Source organism: Mustela putorius, unplaced genomic scaffold, assembly GCF_011764305.1.
Source record: "Mustela putorius furo isolate JIRA1106 unplaced genomic scaffold, ASM1176430v1.1 tig00000083_pilon_pilon_pilon, whole genome shotgun sequence".
NCBI classification, from domain to species: Eukaryota; Metazoa; Chordata; class Mammalia; order Carnivora; family Mustelidae; genus Mustela; species Mustela putorius.
The window spans coordinates 16938914-16951780 of NW_025421273.1; the positions used below are offsets into that span (position 1 = coordinate 16938914).

Consider the following 12867-nt stretch of genomic DNA (forward strand, 5'->3'; position numbering starts at 1 on the left):
ACCCATGGCACACCTTCAGACAGAGCACAAGAAGGGATTCCTGACCTTAAGACCCAGTGGGAATGGGGAGGGGGGCTTAGGGGCTGGCCTAGCCAATATGAAAGGATTCCTTCACTTCTCTTTTGGTTCATGCTGGCCAGGTTTAGAGCTCCCTCTGAGGACAGCCCCTGGGAAGTAGGGGTCAAGGGCAGGAATCAGGCCCTTCTAGGTCCCTAGTGTTGCCACAATCCCAATACCATCAAAATCAGTCCCCAAAACTCCAGAGTTGCCATAAATAAAGTCCATACAGCCGATCAGGTGGCTGGTGTCACAGGTAAACAGCCCATTGGGTTCATCATGGGTCCTCTTGGCCTTTCCCAGAATTATCCTTTGCCTTAGTTTATCATCCCGAGGATCCCCCATTGCTGGACTTCTGGGGACTGGTAATAGTGGACAGTGAAGGGGTCAAAATGCCATGGGCCTCGGAGTCAGATAGATTTGAGCACGAATCCCAGCTCTGCTACCTCCTAGTTGTGTGACCTTGAGCAAGTTGCTTAAACTCTAAGTCTCTGTTTCCTCATCCATGATGTGGTATGAAATGTCAATTACTAACTTCTGTGGACTGAATGGTAATCTCCCTGAGTTCATATGCTCAAGCTCTGCCCCACAGACACAGAATGTGTCTGGAGCTTGAGCTTTGGGGAGGTGATTAAGGTTGCATGAAGTCCCAAGGATGGGGCCTTCATGGCCAGGTTAGTGCCCTTATTAGAAGAGACATCAGTGAACTTGCTTGCTTACTGTCTCTACCACATGGGGACATGGTGAGAAGGTGGCGATCTGTGAGCCAGAAGGAAGACTTTCATCAGGAATAGACCATGTCAGCACCCTTACCTAAGAGCTCCAACTTCCATAACCATGAGAAATAGATGTCAGTTGTTTGAGCTTCCCAGCCTATGATATTTTGTTATAGCCACCTGAGCAGACTAACACATTAGCATATCTATGAGATATATATGTACCCAGCACGCAGCATTTTATTACAGGAATGACAGGCTGGTGATCAACTCTGTGTCCTCCCTCAATGTTGGAGAGTGGAGTTTACGAAGCAGTTAGAGGTGACCTTTCCCAGCCCCTTGTATCAAGGCAGGCTGGGCACTGCATTGCATTTAGGGCTCTCTTGGTCCCTCTAAAATATGTATAATGAGCCATGGTCCCCACAGCCTGAGACCACCAGGCTGAAAATGCCTCACACTGTCACAATGACTCAACAGTTTGCTGGGCACACTAGCCACAAAAGTACAGCCACAACATTCCAAACAAGACTTCTCATGGTGTGAATCTGGCTGGTACAGAAAAGGACCTGATTAAAAATGTGTCCAAAGAATAAGAAACCTAAAGTTTTTACCTAAAACTGGACAGTGGCTCAAGAGGATGATCCCTGAAGGCAGACTGGCCAGGGTCATATTCTGGCACCCACTTATCGTCTGCCCATGGGAAAGCCAAGCCAGTTAACAGTATGCATCAGTTTTCTCATCTATAAAATGGGGACAATGATGAAACACATTTCATAGGTCATCATGAGGATGCCCAGTACGAGTGCATGGAAAGTGTTTGAAGGAAGGGCTAGCACCTAAAATGTGATCCTTCCATGTGTGTTGTTACTGATGTTGTCATAAAATTTATTACTAATATTATGAAATTGAAAAGCCACCCTGACTATGTGTAGATCCTCAGAAATCACCTCCTCTCCTGGATTAAAAGGACGGCTTATCAAACCCTCTCCATTCAGTTCATCATCTCTCCCATTAAATACCTCCAGGCTCTGGACCCTTCTGTTCTTCCCACTGACAATAAAGCTGTTTTTTTCTAAAAGACAAGTCGTATTGCTCCTACCTCATGAATCTGCCATGGCTCCCCATACCCACAGACTAAATCTCAATTTGTAGCTTTAGATTTGAGGCCCTCTGCTTTTGGCTCCACCTGCTTTTCCACCTCTTATTCCATCCCATCCCCATATTTCCCCTGGGTATCAGCACATCACACCTCTACTAACTATCCCCAACAGGTCAGCATGGCCTGGCCTTTAGATATGCTACAGCTCTCCACTTCTCCCTGTGATGCCCATGGAAATCCTACCCACCTCTCATGACTCAGCTCAAATGCCATGTTGCCTTCCCTGATTCCCAACATTAAACACCTGGTAGGCCCTCAGTAAATATTTGTTAAATGAGACTTCTGGTTTCTAGTCCAGCATGTAAAAATCTTAGAAGTTGCTACTCTGTCTTAACAAGTAAAAAGCTGAATGAATTGAAAATCGGCAACTCTTAGATCAATCAGAGAAATGAGGTCATAGGGCAAACCACTTTCCTGACAATTGAAGAGACAGACTGGCAGATGCAGAGAACCACAACCTACCAGGGCAAAAACCCACAGTAGAAACCTCTGCAGGAGGCAGCACTAGGATAGGAAAACCTGAACTGTGATTGACAAATTGCTGGAGGCTCAGTATGGATGTGGCTCAGAGTTACAAACTCTAGGGGTGCCCTGTCACAACCCCTGTGACAAAATTTTGTGAGCTTTATGACCAAGAGATATACCAGATCTTCCCATGAATATCTAAGAAAAAACCCCTCATGTTTCCAGCAGGGGAGAGGAAAAAGAACCATTTTGAAATACCTCAAAGCATCCCGTTCTTTGCAAGGCCTGCCCCCAAGAGAAGTAATTTTACCTAAGCTTAATCTACCTGCTAGAGTTTTATCAGAGCCTAACCTACCTTGGTGAAGGGAAATACCCAATGCCGCTTCCTCCAACCATCCTCATAGGGCAAAAAAAATACCCATCTCCAGCCCTCTCCAGCCATCCTGTCCAAGCTAAGGAGGGAGTGAGCAGAACCTGAGAGGCCCTGGTGAAGTTTATGGTCCAGGGTCACCAGAGGACCAAAAGACTGAGACCTTATCATAAGACTGTGACCTGCTTCTTCTCCCTTCATGCCTTATATTTCTAAAGGTCTGTTTACTGAAGTTCCTTTTGCTCAATGCATCATTTCATCTTTCAAAAAAATTACAAGACATAGTAAAAGATAAAAATCAGTTTGAAGAGAGTAAACAAGGATCAGAGTCCAGAGTCAGATATAGCAGGAATATTGGACTTATCAGACCAGAAAATTTTTTTAATTGGTTAATCTGCTCAGGGCTTAATTGGAAAAAAAGCATGCAAGAACAGATGAACAATGTAAGCACAGAGATGGCTATCTATGAAAGAATCAAAAAGAAATGGTAGAGATCAAAAACACTGTATCAGAAGGGGCACTTGGGTGACTCGGCTGGTTAAGCATTTGACTCTGGTTTTGGCACAGGTCACCATTTCAAGGTCATGAGATCAAGCCCTGCATCAGGCTCCATGCTCAGTGTGGAGTCTACATGTCCATCTCCCTCTGTTCCTCACCTTGCTCATTCTCTCTCTCTTTCTCTCATAATTAAATAAAATCTTTTTTAAAACAAACAGACAAAAACACTATAACAGAAATGAAGAATGGATTGAAAAAAAATAGCGAAAAAAGACTGAAGGAAAAAAAGATAGAATAGAATATGCAAGAACTGTGGGGAAACTACAAAAGATGCAATATATACACAGAATAGGAATACCCAGAAGGAGAAGGGAGAGAGGTTGGAAAGGAGGAAATATTTGAGGCAATAATGACTGAGAATTTCCTCAAATTAATATCAGACACTAAACCACAGATCCAGGAAGCTTAGAAAACACCAAACAGTATAAAACAAACAAACAAACAAAACAAAACAGAACAAAAGTTGCACCCAGCATATCATATTCAAACTTTAGAAAATCAAAGATTTAAAAAAACTCTTGAAAGAATCCAGATGAAAAATTACCTACAGCAGACAAAAGATAGAATCCACACCCCAACTTCTCCTCAGAAACCATGCAAGAAGAGAGTAAAATAAAATACTCAAAATGCTGAGAGAAAAAAATAACCAACCAACCTAGAATTCCATACCTTGCAAAATTATCCTTTAAAAGTGAATAAGAAGTAGAGACTTTTTTCAGACAAATATTGAGGAAATTTGTTGCCAGTAGATCTGCCTTGCAAAAAAACATCAAGAAGTTTTTCAGAGAGAAGTAACCTGAGATTGTTCAGAAATTCAGATTTCCATAAAGAGAGGAGCATAGGAGAATGAATAAATAAAGGTAAAATGAAAACTTTTTTTCTTATTTTGTTAAGATTCATTTATTTACTTGAGGCAGGCAGGGGCACAGGGAGAAGCAGGGAGAATCTCAAGCTGACTCCTTGTAGAGCACAGAGCCTGATACAAGGCTTGATCTCAAGATCCAGAGATCATAACCTAAGCTAAAACCAAGAGTCAGGTGCTTAACCAACTGAACTACAAGGCCCCCTTTTTTCTTATCCTTAATCTAATGAATAACAGTTTGTTCAAGATAATACAACAGCAATGTATTTGATTATCTATATAATATGCTTATGTGCAAGTGAAATGAATAACACAATTAGAAATAGTTTGTTATTTGTTATTATAAAGTACTAACATTATCAGTGAAGTAAGATAGTATTATTTGTAAGTAGCCTTGGACTAGTTGAAAATGTATATTGTAGACTCTCAGGCAACCGCTAAAGAAAGTTTAAAAAAAAAAGAGGTAAATTGATATGCTAGGAAAAGAGAAAACAGAGCCATGTAAAATGCTCAGTTAAAACCACAAAAGGTAGAAGAAGTATGGAAGACAAAAACAGGAACAAAGAAAAAGAGCAACAAATAAAAAACAGTAACAGATATATAGATATTAATCCAACAATATCAATAATCACCTTAAGTGCCAGTGGACTAAATATGGCAATTAAAAGACAGATTGTCAGAGTAGATCAAAAAACAAGGCTGAGCTGTATGTTGTCTACAAGAAACACACTTAATATATAAAGACATATACAAATTAAAAGTGCAGGGAAGGAGAAAGATATACTGTGCTGACATGAATCAAAGGAAAGCAGTAATAACTATATTAATTTCAAACAGGAAGTATGTTGGCAAGGAGAGTTAATGGGGAAAAAAAAAGTTTATCAGGTATTGATAAAGGGACAAATACTCCAAGAAAATATAACAAGGCTTAACGTATATAAGCCTAACAACAGAGCATGAAAATACATAAAGCAAAAGCTAACAAAACTGTAAGGAAAAATAGATGAATAGTATTATAGTTGGAAACTGAAACACTCTTCTGTCAGAAATGGACAGATCCAACAGGCAGAAAATCAGTGAGGAGACAACTAAACTCAACCATCAACCAATGGGATACAATGGTCATCTATAGTCTACTTCCTCCAACAACAGCAGAATATACATTCTTCTCAGGCTCACATGGACATTCAGCAAGATAGACCACATTCTGTGCCATAAAACAAGCTATCAAATTTAAAAGAATATAAATCATACACTGTGTGTGGTCTCAGACCATAATGGAATAAACTAAAAATCAGTAACAGAATATAGCTGCAAAATCCCAAAATACTTATAAGATTAAACAACACCCCTCTTAATAATACATGGATCAAAGAAGAAATCTCAAGAGAAATTTTACAATAACTTGATTTAAAAGAAAATGAAAATATAACTCATCAAAATTTGTGGGATGCAGCAAAAGTACTGTTTGGAAGGAAATGTATAGCATTGAATAAATATATTAGAAAAGATGAAAAACTTAAAATCAGTAAGTTTCCATCTTGGAAGACTAGAAAAAGAAGAGCAAATTAAATTCAAAGTAAGCATCATTCTGGAAGTCCTAGCTAATGCAATGAGACAATAAGAGGAAACAAAAAATACACATATTGAGAAAGACAAAATAAAACTGTCTTTGTACACAGATGACACAGTCATCTACATAGAAAATTTGACAGAACTGACCAAAAAAATTCCTGGAACTAAGCAGTGATTGATTGTAACACAGTTGCAAGATAACAGGATTAATATATAAAAGTCAATTTCTTTCCTATATACCAGAAATGAAAAAATGGAATTTTAAATCAAAAACGCTAAAAATAGTATTAGCACTAAAGAAAATGAAACCCTTAGGTAGAAAGCTAATGAGTTGTGTGGATATCAACAAACTAATTCTAAAGTTTATATAGAGAAGAAAAGACCCAGAAGAGCCAACTCAACATTGAAGAACAAAGGTGGAGGACTGACGCCATCCTACTTTGACTTTTGATAAAGCTACAGTATTCAAGACAGCATGGTATTGCTGAAAGAACAGACAAATAAGTCAGTAGAACAGAACAGAAAGTCCAGAAATAGATCCATGTTAATATAGTGAACTGATCTTTGCAAAAGAACAAAGGCAATACCATAGAGCAAAGGTGGTCTTTTCAACAAACATTGCTGGAACAATAGACACACACACACGCACACACACACACACACACACACACACACAGAATCCAAAGACAGACTTTATACCCTTCATAAAAATTAACTCAAAATAGGACACAGACATAAATGTAAAACACAAAACCATAAAACTCCTAAAACAACCTAGAAGAAAATCTAGATGACATTGGGTGTGGTGGTGACTTTTTAGAGACAACCCTAAAGGTACAATCCATGAAAGAAATCGTTGATGAGCTGGACTTCAATGAAATTAAAAACTTCTGCTCTAGGAAAGATAATGTTAAGAGTCTGAGAAGACAAGCCACAGCCTGGGAGAAAATACTTGCCAAAGATGCATCTGATAAAGAACTGTTGTCCAAAATACGTGATGAACTCTTAAAACTCAACCATAACAACACAAGCAATCTGATTAAAGAATGGGCAAAAATCTGAACAGAAATCTCACCAAAGAAGATATACAGATGGTAAATAAACATATGATGACAAAGGGTATTTAACATCATATGTCATTAGGGAATTACAATTAAAACAATGAGACACCAGGACATGCCTATTAGATTGTCTCAAATCCAAAGCACTAAGGACAGCAAATGGGGAGTAATGGGAACCTTCATCCATTGCTTCTGGGAATGCAAAACAGTGTGGTCACTTAGGGATATGATTTGTCAGTTTCTTAGAAAGCTAAACATATTCTTCCATACGATTCAGCAGTCATGCTCCTTGGTATTGACCCAAGTGAATAGAAAACTTCTGTCTACACAAAAACCTATGCATGGATGTTTACAGCAACTTGATTTATTGATGTCAAAACTTAGATGCCATCAAGAAGTCCTTCCAAAGGTGAGTGGCTCAAGACACGGGTCCATCCGTACAGTGGAGTATTATTCAGTGTTAAAAAACAAATGAGCTTTCAAGCCATGTACAGACATGGAGGAAGGAAACCTAAGTGCATAATCCTGAGTGAAAGAAGCCAGTCTGAAAAGGCCACAGACTGTATGACTCCAACTGTGTGACATTCTGGAAAAGCAAAGCTATGAAGGCAGTGGTTACCAGGGGGTTAATAGGGAGAGAAAAAGGAATAGGGAGAACAGAGGATTTCTAGGGCAGAGAGACTGTTTTTGTAAGACACCACAACGGTGAGTACCTGTCATTCCACATTGTGTCAAAACTCCTGGAATACACAACACCAGGAGTGAACCTTAAATGTAACCCCTGGACTTTGGGGGATGAAGATGAATTGAGGCAGGTTCACTGAGGACAGCGAATGCACCTCTCTGGGGAAGATTAGTGGTAGAGGGGGGAGCCATACGCTGTGGGGACAAGGGATATGGGCAGATTCTCTGTACTTTCCACTCAATTTTACCATGAACTGCCTTAAAACTGCTCTAGAAAATAAAGTTTATTAATTAAAAACAAGTTTTAAATGGATGAATAACAGAGTTGTTCCTTCCTCCTGTTCCCACAGTTGGGGCGTGAACTTGTGTTTTTCCACCTACATCACTTCAAGGTTCAAGTTTCACAGGGCTTCTTGCTCCACAAACCATGAGGGCAAAGGTTTTCCACCCTCTGCTGGAGTTTCTGCTGAACTGTCAAGATAAAGCAAGAATGTCAACTTCTAATATTCTTCTTTTTTTTTTTTCTAAAGATTTTATTTATTTATCAGAGAGAGAGAGGGGGAGAGAGCGAGCACAGGCAGACAGAATGGCAGGCAGAGGCAGAGGGAGAAGCAGGCTCCCTGCCGATCAAGGAGCCCGATGTAGGACTCGATCCCAGGACGCTGGGATCATGACCTGAGCCAAAGGCAGCTGCTTAACTAACTGAGCCACCCAGGCGTCCCATTTTTTTTTTTTTTTTTTTTTTTTTAAGATTTTATTTATTTATTTGTCAGAGAGAGAGAGAGAGAGAGAGAGTGAGGGCACAAGCAGGCAGAGGCAGAGAGAGAAGCAGGCTCCCTGCTGAGCAAGGAGCCTAATGAGGGACTTGATCCCAGGACCCTGGGATCATGACCTGAGCCAAAGGCAGTGGCTTAACTGACTGAGCCACCAGGCATCCCTCCAATCTTCTTTTAAATACAAGTATGGGCAACTCAGATCCCCATGTCAGAATGACATCACCATGACAAAGTCAAAGCTGCTACAAAAGTTCAGGGAGGCCATCTAGGCCTCTGGCTTTCAAACTGGTGTTAGCATCAGAATCCAGTTTTCAAATGAACTTGCCTAGAAACCCCAAAATGTACAAGAGTTAACAGAGTTAAAAAAAAAAATCAGAACCATCCAGACTCATGGTTCTAACACATTTCATTTCCTAAAACATTTGTTATTTGTTCCAGCTCATCAACTGAGAAATACAATAGACGTCCTTCCGATATTATTGTCCAGATAGTTGGTGACAACCTAAACAGGACGTGTTCAGTAGCGTGATTTGGAAACCTCCCCCTTCCTTTCCATATGCAGACACATGGGCAAAGATGTAATTATTTTTGACTATGTTATAAAACTTTTCAAATGCACACGAAAGTAAGGAAAGAAAATAATGAACATCCACATCTAGATTTCATGGTTGTTAATTATTTTTCTATATTACTGTTACATATATAGGCACTGATTTTTTTTTTTTTTGGTCTGATTTGGACAAACCAGCTACAAAAGACGTTGTGGGACTGTTGAAGGACTTCTGAATTTTAAAAAGGCATCTCTACGAAGTCCAGGGCTCCTGGGAACACTTTGAGACCCATGGTCCAGCCTCCCTTGCATTTTGCACAGGGGATGCTGGGGACTGAACAAGGAAAAGCCCACAAAGCCTCCAGGAACATCCATAGCCTGGCTTTGGTCTGACACTTTAGTTCCTGCCTTAGGCTCCCCCAAAGAGCATCCTGCACTCCAACTGCATCACACTTGCTTTCCTGCAAATATTTCACATATCTCAAGCCTCTGTGCCTTTGCTCTACCTTTAAGACAAAGCTGAGGCATCACCTCCTCCAGGAAGCCTTCTATCACCCTTCATCCACTCTACCTTCAAGGGTGGAAGTGGATGAAGCAGAAGCCAGCACCCCTCAGACTGGGTAGCATCCAGACCTAATAGTCTAAGTAGGCAGAACCAAACCAAACCTGCAAACCAGCAGGGAGGTGTTAGGAGGGCCTGGGGAACTGTGCCTGTAAAAGGATATTCTAAAAGGGAAGTATTCCTAAGAGAGCCCCTCAAAATGGGGTGGGGAGGATACTGAGGAAGCAGGGCCCATGGGCTCCTGTTTCAACTCTGAGAACACCATGAACTTTTGACTTTTGTCCGTTATGACTTGCCAATTGCACATTGGCTGCCTCTTAGAAGACCTCCTCTACTGCGGAATGAGCTAGAGATAATTTAACACCCGTTAACTACAGAGCCAGTCCTGTATCCAGTGGTCAGTTAAGTTCTGTCCACAATTCCTTTGAAACAAGTTGCCCAGCCCTGTGGGTTTTGCCTCTATAAACCTGCACTTCCCATTGCAATTCCAAGCACAATCACAAACTTGGTGCTCTCTGTGCCTCCCACACTGCAAACCTTAAGGCCCCAAATAAACACATTTGGTTGCTTTACAGCTTCTTCTTCTTGACTGACATACCTAATGTCTTGATTCCAGATGAAAACAAAAGCCAACAATGGATCTTAACCATTAGACACCCAAGTGACCTCTAGCTGTGATTAAAGGCCATAAACACAAAAAGAACATCAGGAAAACATCTATGCATAAGGTCTCTCCATGACTCCTTGGATTCCGTGCCTACGAATAAGACCCTCCGGATCAGCCCCTGAGACCTCTGAAGACCCCTCTCCTTGCCCTGCACTCTCCCAGGACACTCTAGCAAGGAACTGAACCCCTTATGTTGTGACATTGTCTGTTTCTGGGTCTCTTATCTCCCCCTCGAGGCAGGAGCTGGTCTCACTCTCTCTATCCTTCTCCTAGATCCTCTGGCAAAGGTCTGGCACAGAAAACAGGCCTGCAAAGGTTTGCCAGGCACTAGCACTGGAAGATTTCCACGCGGCTGCAGCGCCCTCTGTTGGGCCAATCCCACAATCATGGGGCACTCACCCGAGTGGGGGCGTTCACCACTGAGAGGTTGTACCCGTAGAGGAAGGATGAGCCAAAGGCACCCACGAGAGAGGCCACAATGAGCGAGCAGGACCAGTCCTGGGAAAGGAGAAGACAGAATGTCAGATCTGGCAGTTGGGCACAGAGCTAGGCCCCACAAGATGTACTTCGGCTGTTCCCTTGTCTGGAGAGGAGGCCCCAGAGAATTCCTGGGGCCGGGGGAGCCTGCAGGCAGCTGAGTTGCTGATGGAGCTCCGCCTGTGCTGGCAGGTGTTCTGGGGGAGTTCTGTCAGCCCCCTGAGCTCAGTTTGCTTTTGACTGCTGCAACAGTGACTTGCAGACCTAACGTCCTTTGCAGGTGCTCTGTATGCAGCCACATACTATTATTTCTGCTGAATTTGGCCACTTTCTGAAACACATAGGAGCAAAAAAGCAAAGCCAGATTCAGCCGTCAGTAGTAGCCACTGATGCTTACAAGAGGTATGGGCCAGGCATTGTTTTGGTTATTTTCTCTTGAAACCCTTTGATCAGTGCTGTTTGATCCTGATGTTGTAGGTGAGCAAGCAGGCACAGAGGTGTCTGTGGTGCTATCTGGTATGGGGGCTGGAGCCCAAGCCACCTCCCGCTGCAGCAAGGGGCCTCTCCCCCACTGCCTCTCTGTCTGGGCACAGTGTCTAGGGGTCTGAGGCTTCTCACAGCTGTGCAGGGACACACATGTTCTCATGCACACACACACATACACACACACACACACACACACACACACACACCCCTGCACGTGCTGGTCCAGACTCAGCTGTCCATCTGCAGGCCACTGTGAGTGCCCCTGGCCAAGGACCTGCAGAGACAGACATGGCTCAGCCTGGAGGACGAGGCCCCTGCCTTCAGGTGATCCTGTCGCTTGGCCTCACCCACGGATGGTCACACTCAGGTCAGGGCCCTGGAGTGGAAACATCTGGGCCCCTTGGTCAAAGCTGACCAAGGAGCTGGAGGTGGGAGGGTTTGCCATTGGAAGCTGGCCAGAGGAACATGGGCCAGTCTCTAGATGGAGGGGACCCACATGCTCTTGGAAGCTACTTTCTCTGCATTCCGGGAACGCATGTGCACTTCTCAAGCCAGTCCCTTTTAAAGCTCCAGGAATATCTGAATATCTCCAGGGTTCATATCTGAATATTGTGGCAAACAAAAGAGACAAGGTCCACAGTTCCGGGAACTATGCCCATCAAATACCTTTTGGAAGGGAAAGCAGGACCCCAATAGCCAATTCTCTGCTCTGCCCATCCCAGTAGTCTCCTCTAGCACAGGATGCAATGCTGGACATTCTGACCACTCAACTGTGGGAACCAGAGTCAGTTTCTTGACTTTTCTGGGTCTCAGTTTGCCCAGCTGGAAAATGGATCTAAGAACAGCACTGGTAGGTGGTTGAGGATTCGCTGTGTTGCTGGATAAGGATGTTTAGAACACACAGGGAGGGTTCCAAAAAGCTGCTTACACTTTCTGTTTTCCCTCTCGTCCAGCCACACAGAATGGCTGTTGCTCAGGTCAGGTGCCAAGGTCTCTCTTGGCCAGGCCCGTGTGGCTACATACATCCAGAATTCTCCTTTCTTAAGACTTTTGTATCCAAGACCCATGAACAGTGTCCTCTTCCCCAAAAGTTCATTGGACATGTTGACATTTCTCTATGATTCAACTCTGTCCTATCCTGTGCTCTGCCACTTAGCTCTGTAACCTTGGACCAGTTATATAGCTGCTCTGTGACTCAGGGTTCGTATCTGAACATGGGATGATAACAGACCTCACCTCATGGGCTGTTATGCTGAGTTAACACTGTGCCCACGAGCATTAGCAGCAGAGGCTAGACAGTGGGCAAGGGTCTTACTTTCTGAGGGTGGAGGTCTTGCTTCCAGGATCCAAGCCTGTTGCAGAGAAGGTCTTCAGGAAACGCTAGTAATTGGATGGAGGTGAGAAAGGGGGTTCATAAGCCACCGGGAAGGACATTGCCAGGTGTGGGGCCAGAATCTTTTCCTGCAGTAAGGGGAGGCCTGAACTGCATGGAACAGAAAAGATGGATGGAACAGAATTGCATTTTGGACAAAACAACCATCCTCCATAGTCCCTTATCCTCCGGGTCTTGGCTCAGATGTCACTCCTTCTGACTCCCTGGGCTGTCCTGGGTGCCTTCTGTCCCTGGGTCCCCTTGCTTCCAGCCCTGATCACTGGCCCCTTGTCTGCACCCATTGGAAGATAGAGAAGGGCAGGTGGGAGTCTCTCCCTTGGCCCCTGCCCTCGCTTAGCCAGCCGGTACCCACCCCCTCTCATCACCCGCCCCAGGGACAGAGGGTACCAAGTGCAGGGGCGGGAAAGGAAACGTGGATGCCACCCAGCACCCGTGAGGCAGTTCTCTGC

At 43.3% G+C, this 12867-nt stretch overlaps 1 protein-coding gene across 6 annotated transcripts in view; it reads right to left on the reverse strand.

Moving 5' to 3' along the window:
* The window catches only part of SLC2A9 (solute carrier family 2 member 9), a 231412-nt gene that overhangs the window by 185765 nt on the left and 32780 nt on the right, over positions 1-12867 (reverse strand). For all 6 annotated transcript variants that reach the window (XM_013044754.2, XM_013044751.2, XM_013044752.2 and 3 more), the window contains one exon: positions 10462-10560. In XM_013044754.2, the coding sequence (XP_012900208.1) occupies positions 10462-10560 (99 nt within the window). The remainder of the gene's footprint in view (positions 1-10461; positions 10561-12867) is intronic.